Source organism: Choloepus didactylus, chromosome 23 (genome assembly GCF_015220235.1).
Source record: "Choloepus didactylus isolate mChoDid1 chromosome 23, mChoDid1.pri, whole genome shotgun sequence".
Lineage (NCBI taxonomy): Eukaryota > Metazoa > Chordata > Mammalia > Pilosa > Megalonychidae > Choloepus > Choloepus didactylus.
In genome coordinates this window covers 20675176-20688285 of record NC_051329.1, presented here as the reverse complement: position 1 = coordinate 20688285, position 13110 = coordinate 20675176, and the positions used below count along the sequence as shown (strand labels likewise).

General features: G+C 53.6%; 1 protein-coding gene across 1 annotated transcript in view; it reads right to left on the bottom strand.

Moving 5' to 3' along the window:
- Window positions 1-2134: 2134 nt before the first annotated feature.
- The window catches only part of FOXN4 (forkhead box N4), a 23130-nt gene continuing 12154 nt past the window's right edge, over window positions 2135-13110 (bottom strand). The window contains exons 3-10 of the mRNA XM_037817324.1: window positions 9872-10017; window positions 8124-8248; window positions 7906-8016; window positions 7453-7580; window positions 6717-6813; window positions 5488-5695; window positions 3519-3911; window positions 2135-2438 (exon numbers count right to left, since the gene is read on the bottom strand). Coding sequence (XP_037673252.1) covers window positions 2179-2438; window positions 3519-3911; window positions 5488-5695; window positions 6717-6813; window positions 7453-7580; window positions 7906-8016; window positions 8124-8248; window positions 9872-10017 — 1468 coding nt within the window. The 3' untranslated portion in view covers window positions 2135-2178. The remainder of the gene's footprint in view (window positions 2439-3518; window positions 3912-5487; window positions 5696-6716; window positions 6814-7452; window positions 7581-7905; window positions 8017-8123; window positions 8249-9871; window positions 10018-13110) is intronic.

Here is a 13110-nt window from a genome sequence, read left to right as displayed (position 1 = left end):
ACCTTGGGTATCAAGTCACTTGCTTTACTTCCCCCCAAGCCTCAGTTTCTTCATCTGCAAGATGGGTGCAATGATTCATAAGACACACGCCATAGGGCTGTGAGGATCGAATGAGCTAATTTACGGCAGTGACCAGCCCAGGGCCCAGCACCTGGCAGGTGCTGGAAAGGTGTGTCGTCTTCCATTTCGTCATCCTCAGAGGCAGCACAGGGTACTGCCTCGTCAGATGACCCCGAATCCTCCCCAGCCTCTCAGAGCCTCAGCGATCTCAGCGGTGAAACAGCAAATACTCCCCACCTGAGACAATGCCCGTAGACTACCTGGCACCAAAGAACAGGAAATGGCGGACAGACACATTTTATTGGTCATGACGAACTCCCCCTAGCTTCTGGTGTGGTGGGAGCTCAGGGGCAGAACACCTGGGCTCGTCTTGCTGTGGTATTGCCTCTCTGGGCCTCAGTTTCCCCATCTGCAAATGGGGATCTCATGTGCTCGAGAGCTGAGAGAGTGGTAACATTATCCTTTAAGAGCTTTACACCATCCCCGTCCCCACGCCACAGAGCTGGAGTTCAACTCTTACTGAGAGAAGACGGGCATTCAACACTGTGCTTACTGAGTCTCACCCAAACTCAGGGGCTTCCCAAGCAACAATTTCAACTTCTTGGGGGTCACTTCATACAAATACAGCAGCGCTGGTCAGACAGGCAGCACCGGGTTGTTTGCAAAGCTGGTGGATGCACAGCAGAAAGTTCCAGAACTAGGAAAGACTTCAAGAAGGCCCTTCAAGATGGGCTAATGCCAAACCTTCCAAGACGGTGGCTGACCTGTTGATTAACTGGAAAATTCTGGCTCTGGGGTTCAGGAACTCCCGGACACAGGAGCTGGACATCCAGCTGGTCAAAACAAGATGGCGGTGCAGGCAGCTGCTGCACCACCATCTTAGCTGGATCCTTTCCTACTTCTCGGACTCAGCTTAGCTGGTTCCTTTCCCACCTTCTCTCTTTCCCAACCCACTTGCTCGGCTTCCCTCCAACCCAGCTGTCTGCAGAGTCTGCCACTTCAAAAATCAGTCATTGGCAACGCAACATAAAAACCGTCAGTAGGGCGAAGAAACGGGCAAACAAGCGCCAATAAATACTGTGCATCCTGCTTGGTCGTGTGGAAGGAAAATCAAGTTTTACATGGTTCACAGATTGTTTTCTTTCCATTGGGGAGTGTCTTAAATTCTAGTACAAAAAGGCCCCTCTCATCCCTCTCATTCCTGTCCCATTTGGCTCTTAAAAGTCCCCCAAATCCCAAACCATGGCACTTCCCCTCTTAGGGGCACATGGAAAGAGTTTTGAATCGTGACTGAACAGTTAGAAAAATAGCTGGTCTCTAAATTTTAAAAATAGGATGTTTCACAGTATCAAAAGTGCTTGTTGGTTCTAAGAAGAAGTCCAAGGCTGCCAGGGAATTAAGAGCCAGTTAGAGGCGTGAGTCACGGATAATTTTGGAGCTACGAGCCAGGATGGGGGAGAGCGAGACTTGGGCTGGATTTGCAGAGGTGGCGTGGATGGGCCAAAATAAATATAAATAAATGTACAAACCATAACACAGCCCCATATGATGCAGAGTCCTACTCTCTAAAATTCCAGCAAGCTATCAGCTGGGAAGTAATGGGGCAGGAGGTCCATGGGGCAGCCTTGCATTTAAGAATTCAGCCTGTCCCACCTAAGAGAGAAGTTCACCCGCTCACCTGTCCCCCTCCAACCTCAGGGCCTGTCCGCTGGTGACCAGAGAGGCTGATACTTCATCCGCTCACCCCTTCTCCCAGAATAAATTAAAGGACCTTCCTGGGCAGGGTGTTTTCCAAAGGTCTTGCCAAGTGTGTCCCAAAGTGGGCTGCAGTTCCAGAAACCAGGGTGGAGAAAGCTCGCTCCTGAGCGTGGCCGGGCTGTGCAGCTCGGAGGTGTGTGTCCACTCTCCACTGTCATTCTGACCTGGGGAGGGTGCAGCGGCCTCCTGGGGGGAGGTGAGGAAGAGGGACGGGCGTCCAGAGCGACGGCTTCACTGACCAGCCGGGAGAAGCCTTCCGGAGTGTGAGGTGGCCTTTCTTCTGGAAACACCCCATTCCTGTCCGCTGTCTGCCCAGGCCTGGCACTGGGGTTCCAGGGTGGGAGGGGGGTTGCACTGAGCTCAAAGCAGGGCTATGGGCGTGTTCCCTGGGGCACCCAGGTACTGGGAGGAGGAGCTGGCAGCCGAGGCCGCCACACTGTCCGGAGCTGAGTATGTGGCGTAGAGACCTGTCACCTGCAAGTCTGAGAAGGACGGATCCCCGCCGCCAGACACGGGGGTCAGGCCCGAGGCCCCCAGGTCACCATCGAGTGGGGCGTCTCCGAAGGCAGCCAGCGCATCCAGGCTGAAGCCCTCATCCTTCATCTCTTCCCACAGGTTCCCTTTCAGAGACAAAAGCACCCAGGTGAGCTGGCGTCATGACAAGCAGACCTGCGCCTGCACCCCGGACTTGGGTGCAATTCGCCATGGGCGAATTTAAGGTCACAAGTTGCAGAGAAGGAGGACGGAGGAGCCAGGCAAGAGGTCCAGCCCCAGCCCTCCCCTTTGCATCAGATGCACCTGGGAAAGGCCACTTCCACCTCCGAGTCCCTGGTTCCTTGGAATAAAATGGAGATGACCAGAGAACTTGTCTCCTGGGGCCATGGCAAGCATTAAACAAGATGATGTGCAGAAAGCATGTGGCCCTGATAAAGCCAGGGGGACAAAACAGTGCCTTCTCTTTCTTCAGCACATTTTGAATACCTGATAATCCAGGGAAAGAGGCAGGGAGATTGCAACATGCACATGTCACCTGTCCCACCTGCTAACTCGTCCTTTCCCCCACTGGATGGAGAGCTCTTTGAGGGCAGGGGGTGTCTCTTCCATTGGCGGGCACACAGTAGGTGTGCAAATACTACTGAATGGTATCCTGAGCCCTCCCTGAAACCTGAACTCCATTGTTCATTCATTCATTCATTCATTCACTTCCCCTTTATTGAGCGTGACCCTGCAGCAGGCAATGGGTCGGAGCAGGGAACTGGCATGAGGTTGGCCCATGCAAGCTGAAGCCGTTAACGTTAAAAGTTTGGGGTTGGACCGTCCTGGGTTTAAAACCCAGCTCTGACACTTACTAGCAACCCTGGGCCAGTGACGCCCCTTCCCTGCCTCTGTTTGCTCATTGGAAGAATTGGGGATATGAAATCCAGTCACCTCACAGGACTCTTGCAAAGGGGTGAAATGAGATGATACCTAGAAAGTGCTTGGTCTGGTGCCTGGTATACAGTCAGTGCTCATTAAATGCTCTCCGCTATTATTAGGGCATCAGGACGTGTTTGTTGAAGGAGTGAGTTGTAGAGATGAGGCCACGGGGACAAAATGCAGACCACCCTCCCGTCCTTTGCCCTCCCCTGTCTCCTTGGGGTACCACCCCCAGCCTTTCCCCTCCCCCTTCCTTTCCCAACACCCCCTTCCTCCAGCCTCACCGTGCAGAGCAAAGTCCATGATGCTGGGGTCCAGGGCATCCACCTCAGGGTTCATGTCGGTGGTGATGTTGATGAAGTCCACGGGAGCCCTTCCCATGGCGGGCTGGGGGAGTGGGCTGGGGCTCAGGTCCGGCAGGGCATGTAGGGGAGGGGTCTGGGCTGGGGCGGGAGAGTCTGGGGCAAGATGTGCCTGGGACTGGACCTGGTGGTGCAGGGGGACTGACTGCAGGGACAGGGTCATCAGTGACTGGGCTGGGAGCTGGGAGACGGCCAGGCAGCTGTGGGCCATGGCCACTGGGGTGGCGTGGGTCAGCACAGGGGCCTCGGGCTCCCCCAGTTTGCCAGGGCGCCGGCAGCTCTCCGGCCGGTCAGAGATCAGCTTGTCCAGCTCCTCTGTGGGCAGGTAGGAGAAATCACTCAGAACCCACCCCACAGTTATTGAGCCCTACCCTGGCCTGGGTGCCAATCCCAGCATCACCAGCTCTGTGACCATAGCAGGCCTGTTGGAGTGCCTGACCCTCAGTCTCTTCTTCTATGAGATGGCATCATATACTCTGCCCAGGGTTGTTGTGGAGATGTAATGACATCACAGATTTTGGAAGATCTTTGAGGAATGGGAGGGGCCATCAGATAACAATTATATTAGCCTCTCTCACCTCTCATTTGGACAACGGCCTGCAAGAGGGAGGTAAGGCAGGGATTACAAATCCCACAAGACAGGAACAAAATTTATTAACATACAAGGGTTCTAGCCACTCCCTGTTATTAAAGAGACATTAAGAAGTATTGCTGCGAGTGAAAACTTGTATCCCTCTTAAAGCTCTTGGATATAAACAAGTAAAGACTGAAATTACTCTTCGATTGCTCTGGGTTGTTGGCTTAGATCACTGAATGTAACAGTTTTACAACTGGATCGTTAGGGTCCCAGGATCTAAATGGGTTATGCCCTTTTTATAAACGAGGCCACTCTCTGAATCTAGAAGGCAAAATAATCTGCCCTTATATGGCCTTTCCTCCTCCCATCATTTAATTACAAAGAAAAAAAAAAGATGCAATTTTTTTCAAATTATGAAAGTAATTCATGAACAAGGTAGAAGATTTGGAAAATACAGAAACATGGAAGAAGATAAAAAGTACCAGTGGTCTCTCCCCTCACAGTAAAGATTTTGGTGTATTTCCTGCCAGAATTTACTATCTCTATATGTATCTGTAAAAAGAAAGTGTGGTGATATATGTACATACTTGTGTATTTATATTTATAGATACCTACATGTCTATACAATACATGCACATACATTTTTAAAAAGTGATTATGTTGTGCATATTGACCCAGAAATGCCTTTTTTCACTTATTATACTGGGGGCATTTGTTTATATTCCAAAAATATTTTCCAATTTTTTTAATCTCTAATACTTGCATAGCCTGCCATTACATTTATTTAGTCAGTCTGTTGTGGGAAATCTATATTGCTTTCAGTTTTTCATATTAGAATAATTTTGTAATGAATAACTTTGCTCACAAACCTTTTTTGCTCGATCTGTGGTTATTTCCTCAGCAAGAATTGCCAAAAGTTAAATAATCGGACGAGTAACTGGGTATAGTGTGCAGGCTTTTGATAGATTAATCTGCCTCCAAAGTTTGACAACTTACATTCCCACCACGTGTGTATGAAGCTGCCTATTTCCCCATGTCCCAGCCCACACCAGGTGTTATTATTTTATTACTCTGAAATCTCTGCCAACGTGGTAGGAAAGCAATGTTATCCCATGGTTGTTTAATTTGCATTTCTTTATAGGGGTGGGCAGGGGTTGGCATATTCCACCGCAGGGAATTTTGCCGGGCGCCCGTCTCCCTTCATTGTGGCCGGGCCGGGGCGGGGCCTCGGCGTGAGGGGGCGGGGGCCTCGGCGTGAGGGGCGGGGCTGCGGCGTGAGGGGGCGGGGCCGCGGCGCGAGGGGCGGGGCCTCACCGGGGTTGGCCATACTCCGGTGGATGGCCGCCAGGTCTTTCCGCTTCCATTTATGCATCTCCTCCTCCATCTTGTCGATGCGAGCCAGGTTCAGGGCCCACAGGCAGCCCTTGCGCGAGGAGCCGCTCGTCTTGTTCTCCACCTTCTCGAAGCACTTGTTGAGAGACAGGTTGTGCCGCACCGAGTTCTTCCAGCCGTCGGGGGCCGTCTACGGGGAAGAAAGGAAACGCAGGAGGCCCCATTCAGAGAGCGCCCTGTAGCGCTGTAGCTCTCCCGGGGGATCTGAAACCCGGAGGCCTGGAGGGGCAGGACGAAAAAGTGGCAGGGATAAAACCACAGTGTCCGACCTTCAGCCTTGAGTTGGGGACACAAGAGAGAGTGGTGAGGTCTGTGGCAAGCTGGAGGGCACCTGTCCTGTTAAAGGGGCAGCTGCATTCAGTGCCAGCCAGTTGTTGCAGGGGCCAGGGCCCAGGGCTGTCAGATCTGACCCACTTTTTCTCTCCCACCCAGAAAACAAGCAAGTGAGAATGAAGCTTAATGCATGAACTGGTCAAGTGTATTAAAAATGCAAATCATTTTTAAATGCTCATACTTTAATGTTGGGAAACCAGATACTGTAATGCAATCCATGCCCTATTCTCACATACTTATACACCATTGTGCTGCAATCTTTCTGTGAAGGACACTGTCCAGGCCAGGTGCCCACAACTTAGGACCCACTGACCTTCTGGGGCACGCACCTTCTCCTCTTTTTATTTTGATGCTAATAAGGACAGCTTTACTAATGGCCAACCACGTGCCAGGAGCTGCCAGGCACTTAGCATGGGAAATCCTTACTAACCTCGCCAGATGTATTATTCTTCCCATTTTACAGAGGAGGGTATTGAGGCCCAGAGAGGTGAAGGCTCTTGCCAGGTCATCGTTTTTCATTATTTTGTTCTATTGAGTCTGTGCTGAATAACTTCTCTAGTCTTTTTGCCTTTTGCCCCCTGGGATGTCTGGTGAACTCCTCTTCATCCATCAGAGCCCAGCTCAAATGTCCCTTTCTCCTTCTGGGTGTCTGTTCCCATATTGGTCTATGAGTGCACACTTACACGTATTCTTACTACCGGGTCTGTGGATGTAACTGGGGGATAAGTAGGTGACCCAGTTGGACCCAGGGTCAGCGCTGGGTTCTAGGAGTGGCCGGGGCAGCTGTGGCATCCCCAATCCCAGGCAGGGCCCCTCACCTTGAAGTAGGGGAAGTGCTCCTTCATGAAGCTGTAGATCTCGCTCACGGGCAGGCTGCCCGTCTTGCTGTTCTTCAGGGCCATGGCGATCAGACAGCTGGGGGCAAGGGGCAGGGCAGGCTGCGCATGAAGGGGTCTCAGGCGGACGGCCCAAGGTCCCCTCTGCCAGGAAGCCTGCCCCAAGGGATCCACTCACATGGTGTTAGCTCTCGATGCCTTTTCATGTCCCAATGTTTTTCCCGTTCCCTAACAACCTCCTTGGCCCTGGGCTCACTCCTTGGTACAAATTCGAGAAATCTTGTCTTTTCCTCTCTTTAGATCCTCCCCATAATTCATATTTAATTCATATCTATAGGGCTTTAGATTTTACCTAGGCTGCTTTCCGCCCCCTCAGCCTCCTGTGAGGTACATGACACCGTAATGATGACTTTTTACATCTGAGGAAACAGGCTCAGAGAGGCCAAGCCACTTCCCCTAGGCCACACAGCTCATGAGTGACAGAGTTGAGCACTGTGCTCAGTGTCTGGAGTGGGTTTCTGACCCCAGGTGTTGACTGACCACATGATGGTCCTTCCTGAGAGCAGGTCCTACCTGGGGGATACCCACTTCCCAAACCCCCCACCCCTTGGAAAGTCTGGGTACCACCCCTAGTTCTCTGAGATGCCCTAAAGGCAGCCCTCACCCCTCACCTGGCGGGGTTCCCCGCAGCTCCAGCCCCGCCCACCCTGCACCTCACCTGTAGGAGTAGATGGGCTTGGGGTAGTGTTTGGGGTGCAGCTCCTGAGATGAATGCACAGCCATGCGGGACTGGGGGTAGGGAGGCCGCGCCCCAAATGGGGAACCATACAGGCCCACAGAGGGGCACTGCCCCAGGCAGAGGCAGGAGCAGGGGCAGGACAGCAGAGAGAGAGAGAGTGAGTGAGAGAGAGCATAAGCTACTCATAGTAATGGCCCCAACCCCAAAACACACAAGGCAGCTTTAACCCTGGAGAAAATCTTCTCCCCTGCTATGGCAGGAGTTTGGGTGGGCAGGTGGGGGACTGAATGAATGACCCCAGTGATATGGACATGGTGGGGAATGTTATCCCCATATTCCAGGGGGAGTAAACTGAGGCTCAGAGAAGTCACTGGCCCACCCAAGCCAGGGGTGTCTGCCTCTGAGTCCAGGACTCCCCTGGGTCTCTGGTACCTGCTGGGCGCCTGGGGGGAGCGAGAACTGTAGTTGGGTGGCAGGTGAATACAGCTGTGGTGGCTCCTGCAGGCCTGAGGAGTGCTGGGCCCCCATGGGGAACTGGCTCATCTGCTGAGGCTGGGAGAAGAGGAGACAGAGGGTCAGGGTGGCAATGGGTGCAACCCAGCCCTCGAGGACAGTCCCCCTCACTCCCTGACTCATGTGGTGACACTTACACTGGCTCCATGGCTGGCCATGGGGCCCAGGCCCAGCAGCCCTGGGGGGGCCATGCCAGCTGGTCCGTGGAGCAGAACACCTGGGGCAGCTCCTACGTGCAGGTCGGCCACCCTGGCCAAGGCACCTGCAGGAGGGAAGCACAGAGATGCTACCCGGCTGGAGGAATGGTGGTTGGGGACAAAGATGGCCCAGTCCCTGGACATCCCCAGAGAATGCAAGCCTCCTGAACCCTCAGGACCAGGAGCATAGTAGGTGCTTGGAAAATACCTGAGGTGTAGTGGGGCAGAGTGTGTAACCTGGGGCTAGACTCAGTTTTCCCATCTGTACCATGGGGCTAATGATATCATCTACTTTTAAAGCTGTGAGGGTTAAATGAGATAATGTCTATAAAGTGCTTAGCACATGGCCAGACACAGGATAATGCATCAGTAAACAGGAGGCCATAAAAAATAATAATAGTGATGATGATGATGACAAAGATGATCTAGTGTCTCGGTTCCTGTCCTCTCTGGAGCTAAAACATGAATTCATTGTTCATCTCTCCTCCACAAAAACATCCCTGGTGCCTCTAGGTTTAGATCCAAATGCCTTTGTGCCTCCTTTCCCTTTTGCCAAGCTGTGCTCCTCTGCCAAGGATTAGCTCAGTAATTGCAGGTGTACCACCCCTTCTGTGCCAGGCCAGTGACAGACATTGCTAATCCATCACAGATTCTCATTGCACCTACCTGATTTTAGGCAGCCACCTCTAATCAAGCAAAGATGACCTGCAAAATGATCATGGCTTCGGGCCATCTTTTCAGGGAAGCCTTTCAGATCCCTCCGCTATCCCCTGAGTCCTGGCTGCCCCCTGGGCTTGTCCTTTCTGCCTTGGCCTGTCTGCCCTGTCCTTGTCTCTCTGACCAGAGTGTCAGCTCCCTGAGAACCGGGACCATGTGCTCCAAATGCCTGGCACAGTGACAGGCACACAGGAGGCAGCTGGTAAACACAGCGGAGGAGGAAGGGACCCTCAGCCACGACCCACCTTTATTTCATGGTTTCCATTTACTGAGCACCTACTGTATATGAGATGTTTTCTGTATTGACTCCTGAGAGTCCTCCATGGAGATTCTTCTGCTATGCTTTCGCTACCAACGAGGAAACAGGCCACAAAGGAAGGCACATGCTCAAGATCCCACAGCTTGTCCCCTTGGGGCTCTAGAGCAGGGGTCAGCAAACTACAGCCAGCAAGCCAAATCTTTATAAATAAAGTTTTATTGGCAAACAGCCACACCCTTTTATTTGCATATCGCTTTTGTGCTACAATAACAGAGCCACGTACTTTTGCAAAGACTGTAGGGTCCACATAGTCTAAAATATTTACTTCCTGGCTCTCTACAGAGAACGTCTGTCAATCCCTGCTATAGATATTTGGCTAAGAACAATTTATCTGAAGAAAGAAATACTGCTAGGTGCTAATTTTTCAATTACTGGTACTTATAACGTGCTGCAGTGATTGCTTCTTGTTGTTTTGCAGGATTTGGCTCACGGGCTGTGGTTTGCTACTGTTCTAGATATTCAGAATGCACCGTGGTAGGGAGCAGGTTTGTCTTTACCCCTTCATTGAAGCCTCTGCCCTCCCAGGGCCCGGCACACCGTAAATGCACAAACCACCTCCTCAGAGGAAGGCAGGTTAGTCACATTTTGCAGCACTAGGAGTCGACCCACCCCTGGGCCACCCCCACCCTGCCTGAACTTTCTCGGAGCCTACCTGGGTGCGGGTGTGGCCCACTGGGGCCACTCAGGTCCACGCGGCCACTTGCCATCTGCTGTAGCCGTGGCACGTCCACGGCCGTGAGCCACGACAGCGACTGCAGGTCCCCGGGAAGGTCTTCATCCCCGGTGGTGGCCAGGAGCCTGCTGGGAGGGGCGGGGAGCTCGGCCGGGTCCTAGGGGGGGTTCCCCCTTCCTTTGGAACTGCCCCCTTAGCCCCACACCTCCCCAAGCCACCCCAGCGCTCCACCCAGCCCTTCTCAGGCTGGGCTTGGGAACCTGGTCCCAGGACCATCCTCTGGCAGCCAGATCACACATCGTCAGATCATTCATTCATTCATTCATTCATCCATTCATTCAACATGTCTCAGTACCTTCCACAAAAATAATAAATACTTGGGTTTATTGAGCATTAGTCTGTGCCAAGTAGCCTGTCAAATCCCTCATGCCCCCAGCCACCCTGTGGGGCAGGTGTTATTGTCATTCCCATTTACAGATGGGGAAACTGAGGCACGGCAGGCTTAGCCGGAGCTGTGTGGGTCCTGAGAGGCCATGAGAGGAGAATTCGGCTTGGGGACAAGTGAGCAGGCTAGTGGCCAGTGTCTCTTAGACGTGGCAGAATCAGGCCACCACAGGACCCTGGCTGCCCAACTCCAGGTCCAGGGCCAATTTCTACTGTGCTGGGGCCTGCATGAACGGCACGGGGCTCAAGGGGCAGCCCAGGTGGGTAGCTGCTCCCCGCCAGGCCTTGGGTTCATGCTCAGTGGGCACGGCCCCATTTAACCCCCACAACAGCCCTGCGAGCTGGGATCCTGTCTGTACCCCCCTTTTACAGATGCCAAAACCGAGGCACCGAGTCCCTTGCCCCAGGTCACATGGAGCAGGAGATGGTGCAGCTGGGAGCCAGGCAGCACAGCCCGAAGCCTGAGTTCTCCTTGGCCCCAGGCAGCCCCTTGGAGGTTCCAGTTAGGACCTACACTTCCTGCCCCCCTCAACAGTTTCATAAGCCAAAAAAAAGCCACTTTCCATGGAAGGAAAAGGAACGCCCAATGAGGATACCGGATAGACATTGTGACTTGGGGCAACCATCCTCCTCCAAGCCATGTTTGCTCACGTGGCTCTGAAAGCCCTGGGCATCGACTCAGCATCTTGGCCACGTGGTAAAATAGGTGAGGAGAGGCTGAGGGGCCCACTCTGGACCCTGCCACATTCATCTTCTCGCCAGCCAGGGACTTTCTATTCTGCAGTCAAGAGACCCAAGGTCCAAATTCTAAGTTCCAAGTTTCGAAAATAGGCGTGTCAGGGCCTCATGGAGAGGGAAGGAGTGTGCATGAGTGTGGTGTGTGTGTGGTATGCGTGTGCAACACTCCAGCAGGGTTTTCCTTTTGCATGTGCCAGGGGATCCAGAGCGGACGGTGACCCCCATCCTCTCCTTCCATCTATTTGGCTTCTGGAGCTCACGCTGTCTCTTTCTCTCTCTCTCTCTTCCCCCTGCCCCCCTCCACCGCCCTCCATCTCGCTCACTCGCTCATTCCTTGTGTTTTAGGGCCACAGTTAGCGTTGCCATGGCCACCGCTGCTCGGTCGTTGCTCAGCCCCCTGAAGCTGGCATCAGGTGACTGCCCGGCTGCCCCCGTGATTGGCTGCCTCAGAGGGAAACAGGGCCTGGAAACGATTTGAAAACTCAGCTGGCCCCTGTCAACGCCGGCGGTTGGCCGGCTGCGGTCCCCTGCGGCCCATTGTGCGACAAACGACTGTTGCCCAGTGGCACGTGGCCCCCATTGTCCCGGGGTCTCCGCACAATTGTTCCTGCTGACCCCTGGCTGCCCCCCTTCGGTCCCCTCATAACTCATCTGGCCGAGTGACAGCCGCGCCCCGGCCTGGGGGATGCCATCTGTCCCCTCAGGCCCACGAGACCAGGGCTGAGGCTGAGGGGCAGGGCGAAACGCCACCCGCTGTTGGGGGTGCTCAGCCATTCCCCCCCCCGCCAAGCTCATGTCTGGGGCCCGGCCAGTCACAGCCCCTGATGGCCAGACAGCTGACCTCCCAGCATCTGGTGGTGGGAGTCCCACTCCTGCTCATTAACCTGCTGTAGCTCCACCTTTCCCCCACCACTCTGCCTGGAGCTGGGGCTGCAGGGAGGAGAAGAGGGGAGCCCCTGCTGGCAGGTTTCTCGAGGTGGGGGCCCCACCAGAGCCCCTAGGCGGGGAGGGAGCTTGTAAACAAACTGGGGTTCCACCTGCACCTGTGGAACCGAATCACCAGTGGGTCCTAGACACGATGGCTAAGAGCTTGAGCTCTGGCTTGTCATCTTGGTCTCCACTTATTTGTATGTCCTTAGACAAGTGGCTTCCCTTTCTGAGCCTCAGTTTCTCATTTGTAAAATGGGGATAGTAATAGATCCTATCTCAGAAGGTAGCAAGAGAATGAAATGTGTTACTAGAACAGTGCCTGGCTCAGAGTAAACTGGGTATTGAACTTAGCTGTTCTAACTCTTAATGTTACTGTCTGCCAGGTCCCCAGGACACGGAGGCTTTGGAGTCAGCCTGACTCTAGTTATCACTAGTTGCTTCCATTATTGAGCACTTTCTGTATGCCTGATCCTGGGCTATTACCACACCCATTTTAGAGATGGAGAAACTGAGACCCCAGTCAGTCGCTTAAATGCTCTGAGCCTCGGTTTCCCCACAGAGTGAGGGTTACCCGAGGTAATGTGTGTAAAGTGCTGAGCACACAGCTAAGCACGAGTTAGAGGCTGAGTGCTATCCTTGTCCTTTTATTTTCCTTGCTGTTATTTGTGAGCCCCATTACCTTAGCTCCCATTCTTTATCCATGTGAGAGTGTCACCCTCCCACAGCCAGTCCGGGGCCATCCTGCCCAGGAACACATGCCTGTCGCTCATTCCACTTTCGTGCCTTGCATTTGTCCTCCCTGTTGCCCGGATGGGAGGCTGACTTCAAATCGGCTTTGGGCCCGTAAGACTGGAAGTCCTCTGGGACATCCCTTCACTTGACTTCTCATTTTACTCTTAGGGAAACTGAGATTGACGGAGGGGAAGCTGTTTGCTTTCAATCTCGGTCTGGAAAGAGTGGGGGCTGGGCCAGGGGTTCCTGGCTCCCCGTGGGGGCTCCTTCCACCCAGGGAGCAGCTCCTCCTCCAGGGAGCCTGTGCTGCCCAGACCCCACATCGCGACCCCCCGTCTGCATCGTGCTGCTTCCTGCGCCTGGCCAGGGCCAGA